Source organism: Zeugodacus cucurbitae, chromosome 5 (assembly GCF_028554725.1).
Source record: "Zeugodacus cucurbitae isolate PBARC_wt_2022May chromosome 5, idZeuCucr1.2, whole genome shotgun sequence".
Classification (NCBI taxonomy): domain Eukaryota; kingdom Metazoa; phylum Arthropoda; class Insecta; order Diptera; family Tephritidae; genus Zeugodacus; species Zeugodacus cucurbitae.
Window position 1 is genome coordinate 42,087,220 of NC_071670.1, and position 12,269 is coordinate 42,099,488.

Genomic DNA, 12,269 nt, shown 5'->3' on the forward strand with positions numbered 1-12,269 from the left:
TTTTTTTTCAACCACTAAGCTTCACTTAACGCGAACAAAATCATTTTATTTACTAAAAACTAATTTAAAAAACTGACAAGCGCTACATTTTTTTCTAACTAAAGTTGAAAACAATAGTAAATATACACTTACTCTTGCACAAGTTGCGTAAGATTTGTCTTCTGTTGGTCACTGAGTGCGTAAAGTGTGGTGATATTTTTCTCTAAAACTGTTGCCGCCATTTCGGCAGATTTTCGACTATTGCAAAAAATCTGTAATAATAAAGTGAACATAAAATTTAACAAAAATCAATTTCATAAATATTTTCCATAAACTCAAATATTACTGCCTCCCTTACTTGTGCCTAAATTACTTGCCGCCGCTTCATACCTAAATATAAATATTCAAAACAAATTATCATTTTCGCACTTACCAAAGTGGCTTTACAGTCGGCATATTTGCGCAATATGTCCAATAACTTATAATTGAGACTCATATCAAATTTAAAACCACGTAAACTCCAATTAAAACCCAATACATGTTTCTCCAATGGCACCGGACGATCTGCATCTGAGTAACTAGATCGATCGTAGAAAGTATATTTCAAAATGTAAGGTTAGGAAATGCTAAATTGAATTTCTTACACCAATTCCGCAACAGTTCCATGATTAATCCTATTGCTACCGCCACCAACAATACCTGAAATCCAACATGTTATGTCATGTACATTTGGTATAGTAGCTGAGGCAACAACAAAACGCAAAGGCTTATTCATAGCATCACATGCAATGGTATGCATACGTGAGACTATAGCTTCTAACACTGGACCACGCACATCTTCATTCAGCAAATGCACTTCGTCAATGAGAAAGAGTCGTATTGAGCTGATAACATCACGACAATCACGCCAATGACGTGTTAACGAATCCCATTTCTCCGGTGTAGTGATAATCACTTGAGCACTATGCAGACGTGCCAGTTCATCCAATTCACTATCGCCGGTGATGAGTAGACACTCTATGCCGAGCCGAATTTTGAAACGTCTATTCCAATCATCAAAACGTTCAGCACAAAGTGCTTTAATTGGTGCCACATACACCGCTTTGACTGGTGTTACTCGAGTGCACTGCTCCTGAGCGCTGTTAGTGTCATGTGCAAGATCGTGTAACATACGCACGATGGCCAACTCAAAAGCTACTGTTTTGCCAGAACCTGTGGGTGCACTCAGTACCACCGATCTATTGGTGTGTAACAGCACATTTAAAAGTGACGATTGTACTGCATTGAAAGATGGATAGTGTTCAAATATACGGCGAAATGGCGTTGCTGTGTAAATGAAATATTAAGTAAACCGTTGTTTAAATTAAAATGTGTTTATTTTTCCTGTTTTTGATTGAAAAGGATACGAATATCTGCACAATTCTTAATTTCCATCCTTATTGGATGACGGCGCACAAAGAAATGAGCGGAAACGTCAAAAAATTAGCGGTAAACTACGCTTCGAATTTTAAGCAACGATTTGGCAGCACTGTTTACATATTTATTTGCACATTAAAACGAAAATATATCGCCTATAGGAAGTAGCATGTGAAAAAGAAATGCCTAAAATCGAAGCAAGTCGCCAGTTGGACTCTTCTTTCAATGCACAAAACCCTCAAAATTATTTTGCATACTTCAGGGCGTATGTGAAATTAAATGTAACGCATCGGCGTGCATGCACACATACTATGCGCCGATATTTGTGTTTTTTAATATAATTAACATAATTAGACAATCACAATTTGACAACAACTAATAAATTTATTTAAGTTTTCAAGAACTACATATGCATACGTTCGCAATTGTTAATCCTAGTAGGAAATAAATGTAAACAATGAATTTCCATTTCAAATCCGTAACTAATACCGGACAAACATTAAAAATTAATTACTTAAAACAGTTGAACGTTTGGATTTTAATTACAAATTAAAAAAAAAAAAGTTGTAATAAATGTAAGGATTAATAACTATTTTGTACTGCACTGGAGCACCGATACTGGGCAGCAGCGTCGCGTCGTTTAGCTTTGGTGCGTACTTGTCGGGTAAAAATATTAATACAAATAATGTTTAAATAAACTAACGTATTTAAGGTAATATATAGGTAATAAACTTGTAAATTAGTACGTTGATCGAGACGACTCCAATTGAGCTAATATAGTAAAGCTAAAAAGTCAGCCTTCTCCGGCAGCTTGTACTTGTTTAAGGTGTGCGTGGGTGTTCCAATCGCTTCAGCTCTGCACTAGGTAACGGGGTTTCAGCACTCGATTTGGATGCATTGCTGTTGTCATCATCCTCCAGTATATTGCCAGCAGCTGCACCTTGTTCGGCGCCACCGTCACTCTCAATTTCACGCTCAGCCTCATTTTCATTTAACATCTCCGTCAATACTTCTACCAAATTTCGTGCCTCCTCCAACATTTGACGAGAGGTATCCAATTCTGCTTCTAAACCCTCAATGCGTTCGTGCAAATGTTGATTTTCTTTTAGCGTCTCCTCTAAAGCTTCACGACGTTTCTCCGCCAAATGTTCCCAATACAATTCACCTGGTTTCTCTTCACTAGTAAGATCTTCAGCTGTTATTGACGTTTTTTCTGCAACGCTAAGATTTTTCTGTGGGCTCGTTTGAGTTTCCGAAGCACGCGTTTCAACCTTCTTGCGCTTGGCAAAATCTGTCGAAGCCAACGAGGCCTCAGTAGCACTGTGAATTATGTTAAGAAATTTTATTTGATTTGTTAGTATCAACAATTATACACATATAAAAAAAAAAAACACAACATATTATATACCATTACAATTTGGTATTAGTAGAAGAAACACGCAACTTACGCTTTGAGGCGGCTCAGTTTGTCAATTTGTGGACGCCCAGCCAAGTTTTCTTTGTCAGTGGCGACGCCACCTGGCTGCAGCACCTTAAAGGTTTTGCGTTGATTCTTTAAATTCTCCTATTCAACATCAAAGACAAGCGGATGAAGTGTAATGCAGTTAGCGATGTTTATATGTATATACAATGTGCCCCATGCCGCAACAAAAAAAAAACAACAAAATGCGCCAAACAAATATAAATTAGAAAAAATACATATTAGTATGATAAAAATAAATATGTTGGAATATAAAATGGCTGTGATGTGAGGACGAAACAATAGAAAATTCACCAATGCGTTAGTAGGCTGTTCAATTTCATACGGCGTGGCTTCGCTTTATGTATATTTTTAAGCAAATAGTAGTTACTTACCTGTTGTTCGGCTGCGGATTCAATTTGAATGAAGATCTTTTTCGTGGAGACATTAGACATTTTATCGATTTGTAATTAATACAGTTTAATCAAATTTATTAGAACGCGCGTAAAAGACGCCGTTGCGTTGCTTCACAAAGAAATTGTTTTTAAATTATGGTGGTTGAACGAAATTCCTTCACTGCTCTCCGTAATGTAAATGTCAAATTAAAGCGCCAAATATGTAGAAACGTGAAGTTGGTTGCAGTTCTGCACATGGTTGCATTATAATGTCTCAACAATTAGGTGCTCATATAGCCAGTAGCTAATTGGCAATCGTTGAGAAGGAATTATTTCCACCGATGTTAAATTAATTATATATTTTACGGAAATTTTGCATTTGCGTATATTTTTTTTTATGCAGAATATTATAGAAGCACGTGATCTAAATAAAATAATATTTAAAAATATTTATGCAAATGTTTATTATAAATTAACTATTTTCTTTATGTATGCAATAATAATTTAAAATTTTTGTTTGATTACATTGTCTAATTTAGAGGTTAGTAATATGTATTTCTTATTTTTCTTATTGTTTATATTTTTAAAAACGTTGTATACAGTCTAACTTCCATAACTCGAACTGCTATAACTCGAAGGTCTCTATAACTCGAACTATTGAATTGGCAATTGCAGTCAAAATTCATACAGATTACCTTCTGTAACTCGGAAGTCTCTCACACTCGATGTTTTTTTTTTTGTGGATTATGGTGATTCGAGTTAGAGAAGTTCCACTTTATTTAATTTATCTTTTGTTTCACTTATTTCAAGGCGTCATTAAAACTTTAAACGGCGCAAGACTTCTCTTCATTGAACTCTAAATGCAACCGTGTATGCTCATTTCAAAATGGCTATTGTGTGTGTAAGTAAAAACCGTCGTTAAACGAGAACGAAACGTTTTGTGCAAATTAATATTGTAAATAATACAAATCAAAATTAAATGTAGCAAATTAGTAATTTGTGCAATCAAAAGTGTTTTAGCTTTTGCTCAAGGTCAACTAGTTTTGAAAAGGTTAAACACGCATCAATTTGCGAATTGGAGGACTATTTAACGCATGTAATAGCAGCAAGTTAGTTGCTGAGGGTGTGTATGTCCGTCCGTGGAACTTAGCTGGCGCAGCAGCAGATCGCTGCTTGTGACAGCTGCTGCCAGCGTGTGTCGTCAGTCGTCGCTGCTCACGTTTGTTAATTTTGATATTCGCTGCCATGCAATTAGAATATCGGACGCTGAATTTGAATAAGTCAACTGTGAGAAAACTCAAGTTTAGTTGTAAATTGTTGTTGCATGCAGGTGGAATTTTTTACCAAATATTATTCAGTTAAATTCGATATATTTTAATGGAACCGTTTGGAAACTTAAATTCGAATACAAATAATAATTTCACAAAGCCGAATAATATACAAACTGGTCAAACACAGCGAGGACGTTGTGAACACGACGCAATACATCCAAGACTACTAAAAAAGCATCAAAACAGAGAAGTTGAGTGTTTGAGCTGTGGAAAAGTATTTGATTCGACTTCTTTGCACGAAATTTTTAAACATTACGCAAACGTTAGGCATACAAATTGCTTTGGAAAGTGCCACTATTGTGGTGGTGGAGTACATCAATATAAATATTTTAAGGATATTCACACATATCATAGTTGTGCCCGTTCGATTGAAGGTATAGACAAGTAATAATAATAATAGTAAAATGGAACAAAATATGGATATGGACAATGTTGATGCGTACTTTATCGCCGAACGTTTGGAAAGTGGAAGTGGTGACTCAGGCGAATCGGAATGCTCGGATAATGGTGGTGGCAACGATGATGACTCTAGTAGTTTAAGTTCGCGAACCACGGGTGGTAATGGTTACGGCAAACGTTGGTCTCGAGCTGAGGATAATCTTTTGAAAGGACTTGTGGGACAATATGGTGATCAATGGGAGTTGATTGCGCCACAATTTAAGGATCGTACCGAACAACAAGTACAACAGCGATGGGCTAAAGTATTAAATCCTGAATTGATTAAAGGTCCTTGGACAAAAGAAGAGGACGAAAAAGTTGTTGAACTAGTACGACGATTTGGTCCAAAAAAGTGGACACTAATTTCTCGTTACTTAAATGGTCGTATTGGTAAACAATGTCGTGAACGTTGGCATAACCATCTCAATCCAAATATTAAGAAAACTGCATGGACGGAGGAAGAGGATCGCATCATTTTCAATGCACATACGGAATGGGGAAATCAATGGGCGAAAATAGCTAAGCTACTACCTGGACGTACGGATAATGCCATAAAGAACCACTGGAACTCCACAATGCGGCGTAAGTACGATCCGCATCGTTTGAGAGTGTTAGCACGCCAGTATCCTGATTTGCAAGATTCTCGCTCAAATCTAAAGGCGCTGATAAAGGCGAGCATCAGTACACCTACTCAAACGCAGGCGCCAACGCCAGCACCTGCTCCACCGCTTTCATTATCAGCGCAAATATTACAGCGCCCACAAATGCGACAGCAAAACGATCAAAATCACGAGCAACCGAGTACATCTGCGGTGGCAGCAATGCACATGTCACAGACACAGCCACAGACTGCTAAGCCACCACCGACACGCGCGCCACCAAACATATTGAAACGTGCGAGACCACAATTAGAACAACAGCAACAACAAACATTAGAGTTGGGAGCAGGCCAAACAAATACAATAACAACAGTTGTCTTCGACAATATGGGTGTAATATCCAGTCAGTGGGTAAAATCGGAAACAAAATTACCTGAGTCACCAGTTATGACACCCATAAAACCGCTACCATTTTCACCTTCACAATTTCTCAATTCGCCATGTCTGCCATCATTTGAGGACATAAGTTTACGTGCAAGTACGCCGGTACACAAGGGAAGTGGGCGAGCCGGTGTAGAAATCAAAAAAGAATTGGAAAGTTCATCAATCGAAACGCCGCATAAAAGTGAGAAAGAGAAATTAATAAGATTTTATAATAGTATAAACACTAAAATGTATAAATTTTTTACAGGTATTTTAGGTCCACGCACACCAACACCATTCAAGGATGCACTAGCAGCGCTAGGCAAGAAGCGACGTTACATTCCACCAAGTCCTTCCTCGTTAGTCGAGGACCTGGCCGAAATCATACACGAAGAACAAGTGAATGACTCAAATAATATGTGTATTAAAAAGGAGAATATCTCATCGGACGCGGATTTGACTAACGATGGTTCTAGAAGTACTGTTGGTGGTTCCTCAGTAACACAACCGACCAAGAAGGCACGCAAATCATTGATCACCAGTTGGGGGGAGAATGTTATGCCCAGTATGAAGCACGAGAAGAAACCATTGCCTTTCGAAACTGAAACGCCGAGTAAATTTCTTACTTCGAGCGAATCAATTGCCTTCTCACCGACAACAATCATTATGAAAGATACATTATGCAGTGAAGCGGATCTACTACTTGAAACCAATGAAGAAGCCAAAAAAGAGAATAGTCCACAACAACAGCGACAACAACGACACCAACAACAACATTGTCAAAATGCATTGGCAGCATTAGCGCCACGCGAACGCAATGGACAACAATATTTGGATCCTAAATGGGAGAAATTGGCATGCGGCCAAACCAAGGATCAACAGTTCATGGTGCAACAGGCGCATGCATGCTTAAAAAATCTCTCGCTAATGCCGCGCTCGCTGAATTTTGAAAAGCAAAAATGACGTGAGCACAAAGAACAAACTCTACGAGGCAATTTTCTAAACATAATTGTTGATTAACTAGGCTAACACTTAAGGAAATACCGTAGTTGCATGCATATATGAGTACATACATATATAGGAGATTTGCGTATTTTTTTTTTTTTGAATTATTGTTTCTATGCTACGATCGTTATCGTGTTAATTATATATTTTGTTTTTTTTTTTACAATATATCTACATACAGAAAATACATGCATATAAGGTTTGCGGTTGCTGACACGATATACATATACATACATACATATATTTTTATTTATTACGAGCGTATATATACATATAAATATATATACATATTATTGTAAAAAAACGGCATTTGCAGTCGCAACTAGTAATTAAGTCCAAAGAATTTTGAAAAATTTATCAATAGTACACGATGCATGTTTTATAATTGTTGTATGCATGTATTTTACATATATACATATATGCAACAGTGTATATACATATGTGTAAGTTATATATACAAATTGGCTAATAGCAAACTAACAAACAAACAAACCGTTATTTAAGTTTGTAAATGATGAAATCTTTTTTTTTTATTTTATATATAAAAAATTAAAAAAAAATAATAAAATTAATTGTAAAAACCCGGTGCACTGCTATCATGTAATTCAAGAAATTAAATTATTAACAATACATAAACGAATATTGTACCTACTCAAGAAATGAGAACACCAAGCGTAATATCTAAAAACTTTTTTATCAAATAAATACAACAGTTAAGCAGTTAAAAATCGCGTTTATAATATTTTTTTTTTGTTTTTATGTGGAAATGTGGAATTCTTATGAAATGCACGGATAAACAAATATACATTTTTGGTAGCAACAGCAGTGATATGTGTGTCTACGTGTGTACTATACACACATACATATACCAAAAAAAAAATTTCACCACAAACTTTTGTGTATCCGCGTAGCGGCTGGCATATTTTATTTAAAACACATAAATACATACATACCAATTTAATATTCCCTGCAATTAATGGCATATGTATTAAAATTTAATTCATTTTTTTATCAAACGTTGTTTTAGTAGTTGTGCACTTCCGGCCCAAAGCCAAAGTCCAATACAAAATCCACAATGGGAAATAAACAGCAGCAATTGCGGTATACAGCCAATTGCCATAAATCTGCATAAAAGAAGATAAAATCCAAATCAGTTAAACAAACAAGCACACAAGCTTCCACAATCTTTCTTTACTTACAATACTGTCCATGAGACCATAAGTTATTGCATCCAAAGTGGCGGTGTAGGCGCGCAAAGCCAACTCTTTTAATGCCAACTCTGGGAATTCAAAGAGTGTCAACCATGCGACCAGCAAATATATGGCAACAATGGGATTGAGCAGTAAGGTGTAAATACGCGTTAATTTCTGACGAAAGCCGCTTGCATTCTCGCTTTGCAGTAATATTGTGATGGGTGAGATGAACACCGCCAATATGAAGCCCAAAGCAAAGTTCAATAGTCCGGTGACAATCAAAGCTACGCCTGTGAATATTAACGCACCAATATGTAGCAATTCCAACCCGGCCTCGGGGAATGTGTAGAGTAGTGGCAATAAAGTGCCCAACACCACTTGCACACCCAAAATGAGTGCAACACTCAATTGTGTGCTGACCCCCATAGCATGGAAGTAGTCTCTGACATGTTGACTGTATGGTAAGGTGTTGCAGCAGAAGCCTAACACTAGCGCGGCCACCATGTAGAGCAGCACCGAAATGTACGGTAAATGTATGGGTAATTTTTCATCATGTGCGGTGTTGTCCTCATCCTCTGAAGTGGATTCATCACACGTTGTCGTGGTTAGCCAAAGCAGGAAGGCCTTAATGAACATAGGGCTGGCCAAGGCTATGAGACAGGGCATATAATCACCAATTGAAACGAAGCGATCGTTCTGCACTAATATATAGAAGAAGTAACTTTGATGAAAACGTTCCAGCAGATTGTTTAAGCTGCGCGAAATGCCTTCGACGGTCTTCAAGAGTGAGAGTGCAGTGCCATAACGATTGTTGTTGTTGGTGTTTGTTGTGCGTTTCACCGCTTCGAGTGTGAGTGATTCAATGCGGTAACGATGGAATAAACCGTGATTGCCATTAGGCACACCAGTTGCCTGACTCTTTAACATTTCCAACATGTGTCGCAGATTATCCTCCAATGAGCCACGGTGTGAACGACGCTTCTTACGTGGCGTATGCTTGTAGCCGGATGAAAGACCGCTACGCGAGGTGAGACGTTGTACCAAGTTAAACATATCCAGATTGGGTAATTGGCCATTCAAACCTTCAATTTTTACGTCAATGTAATCTAAAGTAGCGAAATTTACACAAAAATTTAATGTTTGCAAATTCAATAAACTCAGCCATACTTTACCAATATCTAAATCTTGCACTTCTAAATTAAGTGCGGCTTGTAGCGCACCAGCGCGTGCTGGTAAATTTCCACAACGCAAAATCGGTGAATCTTTTATGCCGCCTTCATGATAAGCCTCCAACCAGGCATGCATGCCCAGTTGCTCTTGTTCGGTTACTAGGAATACCAAGTCTTTTGCCCAGTAATTCTTTTCTATAAGATACATGAAATTATTGCATTGAGTGCATATAGATTATTTTAATTAGCACTCACTGCGGGCAAAATCTGCAAATGCTAGCAACATCGGCACACTAGCCGTTATGTCGTTGTGTACCGAGTTAACAGCACGATATGGCGCCGTATATACCACACCCTCGGTGGAGCTGATACGTGGTGCACGTAATATACCATAGACATTTTTGCCATGATATTCTTTGCCCGAGCTAAAGGGGTAACGCAGTGTAAAATTATGTACATGCGTCTCAAGTCCAATTTGATGCATCTTTGCTGCTATCCAAGCATGTGGTGTCGTTGATTTATGATCGGTACGCTCGCGTTGTAATTCTTCATATAAACTTTGCGCGAGACGTACAGCGTCTTGTCCGATTTCCGGATCAACGAGTCCTAGAAAGCGACATTTTTAAAAACGTATTTGGACATTTTAATTCATATACTTTACCTGGTGAGAGTGCATTTTCCGATAAGTAAGTGCCATGGCTGAATTCAGGGTGTGACAGGCAAACGAACCAAGCCAAGCCGGCTACATAGAAAAATAAAGAAATTTTGCCGCTATGCTTAGCTAATGTACGTCCAAATTTGCCGCGTGGTGTTAGTGAGGGGTCCGATAAGAGACCCATTATTAATAAATTAATTGTTTTATTTAATTTTCAATATTTATTTGACCGGAAAAAATGAAAAATATGTGTATAGTGAGCAGCAGCTGGTTTTGTTTTCGTGTATTGCGTTGCCAACCATATATGACTGTATAACAGTGCTGCCAATTGCATTAAATTTTGATTGTGTGCCAAATTAAAAGTTAATTCCTATTACTTTAAATTCAATATTCGTATATAAAAAAATTTCTTTGTAAATAATAAAACAAATTCTTTAATATAATATAAATAAGCGTTTTTATTATTCGTGTTATAAGATAACTAAGCTATTTTCTTAAATTTAGCATTTCCAGTTGGATTTCTTTTCGGTGGCACCCAACGCAGATAGGCCGGATCCACAGTCAACATGGGTTTCTTAAATTGCGGCAACTGCAAATGTTCCATAACTGTCTTCGGTGTTACACAAATGACATGCTGTCCTTTCCAGTATTTAACCATTTTCATTGATTGCAGAGTATAAATGATATCTTCCTGTGTTATGCCACTTAATTCACTTAGCTCTTTAATACTTTGCGTTGTTGTACGACATTCTTTCATAAACTCCAGCAACGTATAAGCCCAATAACTACGGTAGCTTAAGCGTCCCAAATCGGAAAGTGGCTTTTCCGGACTACCAACTACACCTTCACGCCTTGACAATTCATAGCTGAAGGCTATTAATAATTTTCCATATCCTTTCCGTTGATATGGTGGCAGAATTAATATACAAGCAACATTATTTTCAGGTGACTCCTTCTCCTTCGAAAAATAGCCGACTATATGTGCTCCGCGCTTATCTATTTCGCAAAGTACGTAAAAGTAGAATGGCTCTACATCGTAGTATAATGTTTTGTGATCCAAAAACAACTTCGCCATTAAACACAGTATTTGGCAGTAAAGTTTATGCTCTTTGCCATCAATTTCAAATATAGATATGGTGCCTTTACGATATATTTCATTTCCTGGTGGTTGTCGCTGTGTACATTCGGATGCGTGATAGCGGTAGGTCTTTTGAAAACGCATATACTTAAGGCAATACTCACAAACATATAATGTACCCACTTTACCATATTCCTCAGGGTAAGGGCTGAAATACCAAGTATCTATTTCAAAACGTCCAATACGCAGCTTGTCGATATATTTAACCTTTGTAATGGCTTCGTGCTCTTTCTCCAACGCTGCTGTTGTTGGATCCATTTCTGCGTATGTTTTCTGCACATGATTAATTTCATCATGTCGCCTTTTTTGATTGCGTGTCAATTTACGATCACTATTTTCCATGGTTGTGGGATTTTCTAAGTTTGCGATTTGCTCCTTACTTAACTGTTTAATTGTTTTCCCACCATTACCATCCGCAGTATCTGCAGAATTGGCAGCTTCACTTGCTGTCTCTGCATCGGTAGCGTCCGTTATGCGATCACGGGAAACCCATTCATCCAGTCGTCTGTTTAGCCCAACATAGTGCACATAGTATTCAGCGGGTGTGCTGGCAGAACTACTCGAGGCTGGTTCTCCGGGACGAGACTGTATAATTTGTGCTGGATACACATTACCATCAGCGCGTTTGATAAGATATACATCACCGGTATTTATTTGCATATCGCTTTGATTATTTGTTGCAGTTGTTGTTGTAGGGCCTAACTCTGCATTTGTTTTGGTTGCAACATTTTCGTTGGCCGGTGTTTTTCCAGTAGTTTCTGTGGTAGTTTTATTGGCTTCTGTATCCTTTCTATCTATTGCAGTCAACTTCTGTTCTTCTTCAGGAGTTGTTTTATCACTGTTATTTGTCTTTGCACTTTCTGTTACCGTCATTATGCGCACATTTATTTGTATTTTTAATAATTTTTAGTTACGCGTCCAATCAATTGGAAAATGTTTTTGTCTACTTCTTCTAATTATTGCATGCTCAATAGACGAAAAAACATGGTATTTATTGTGACTGGATATTTATAATAATACATAAATAGTGCTGCCAAGTTTGTAAAGGTGTCGAAATATTTCATTGAAG

The 12,269-nt window shown here is 37.5% G+C and overlaps 5 protein-coding genes across 7 annotated transcripts in view; 1 reads left to right on the forward strand and 4 right to left on the reverse strand.

Moving 5' to 3' along the window:
• LOC114803525 (probable ATP-dependent DNA helicase HFM1) overlaps positions 1–1,645 on the reverse strand; it is a 31,496-nt gene extending 29,851 nt beyond the window's left edge. The window contains exons 1-4 of the mRNA XM_054232542.1: positions 1,386–1,645; positions 624–1,305; positions 413–557; positions 133–251 (exon numbers count right to left, since the gene is read on the reverse strand). Coding sequence (XP_054088517.1) covers positions 133–251; positions 413–557; positions 624–1,305; positions 1,386–1,413 — 974 coding nt within the window. The 5' untranslated portion in view covers positions 1,414–1,645. The remainder of the gene's footprint in view (positions 1–132; positions 252–412; positions 558–623; positions 1,306–1,385) is intronic.
• A 114-nt stretch (positions 1,646–1,759) lies between these two features.
• On the reverse strand, positions 1,760–3,429 carry LOC105216194 (geminin). 2 transcript variants are annotated; one of them, XM_011190577.3, is made up of 3 exons: positions 3,250–3,391; positions 2,844–2,959; positions 1,760–2,715 (listed from the first exon to the last, which is right to left on the reverse strand). In XM_011190577.3, exons 1-3 carry the CDS (start codon positions 3,307–3,309, stop codon positions 2,217–2,219), a joined length of 675 nt encoding a protein of 224 aa, XP_011188879.1. In that variant the 5' UTR covers positions 3,310–3,391; the 3' UTR covers positions 1,760–2,216. The 2 variants fall into 2 exon arrangements, with proteins under 2 accessions (XP_011188879.1, XP_011188880.1); XM_011190578.3 differs by lacking the exon at positions 2,844–2,959 and having other exon boundaries at positions 3,250–3,429.
• LOC105216199 (glycosylphosphatidylinositol anchor attachment 1 protein) lies at positions 3,246–10,358 on the reverse strand. Of its 2 annotated transcripts, XM_054232550.1 has the most exons (6): positions 10,069–10,358; positions 9,663–10,013; positions 9,411–9,602; positions 8,245–9,344; positions 7,999–8,169; positions 3,246–3,673 (listed from the first exon to the last, which is right to left on the reverse strand). In XM_054232550.1, the coding sequence occupies exons 1-5, from the start codon at positions 10,244–10,246 to the stop codon at positions 8,041–8,043; spliced, it is 1,950 nt and encodes a 649-aa protein (XP_054088525.1). In that variant the 5' UTR covers positions 10,247–10,358; the 3' UTR covers positions 3,246–3,673; positions 7,999–8,040. The 2 variants fall into 2 exon arrangements, with proteins under 2 accessions (XP_054088525.1, XP_011188884.2); XM_011190582.3 differs by lacking the exon at positions 3,246–3,673 and having other exon boundaries at positions 7,939–8,169.
• Positions 4,127–8,179, forward strand: LOC105216195 (myb protein). The gene is made up of 2 exons (XM_011190579.3): positions 4,127–6,242; positions 6,309–8,179. The coding sequence occupies exons 1-2, from the start codon at positions 4,985–4,987 to the stop codon at positions 7,001–7,003; spliced, it is 1,953 nt and encodes a 650-aa protein (XP_011188881.2). The 5' UTR covers positions 4,127–4,984; the 3' UTR covers positions 7,004–8,179.
• A 153-nt stretch (positions 10,359–10,511) lies between the features above and the next one.
• Positions 10,512–12,200, reverse strand: LOC105216200 (histone acetyltransferase KAT8). Its single transcript, XM_011190583.3, has one exon. The coding sequence runs from the start codon at positions 12,071–12,073 to the stop codon at positions 10,544–10,546; it is 1,530 nt and encodes a 509-aa protein (XP_011188885.2). The 5' UTR covers positions 12,074–12,200; the 3' UTR covers positions 10,512–10,543.
• Between the last annotated feature and the right edge of the window lie 69 nt (positions 12,201–12,269).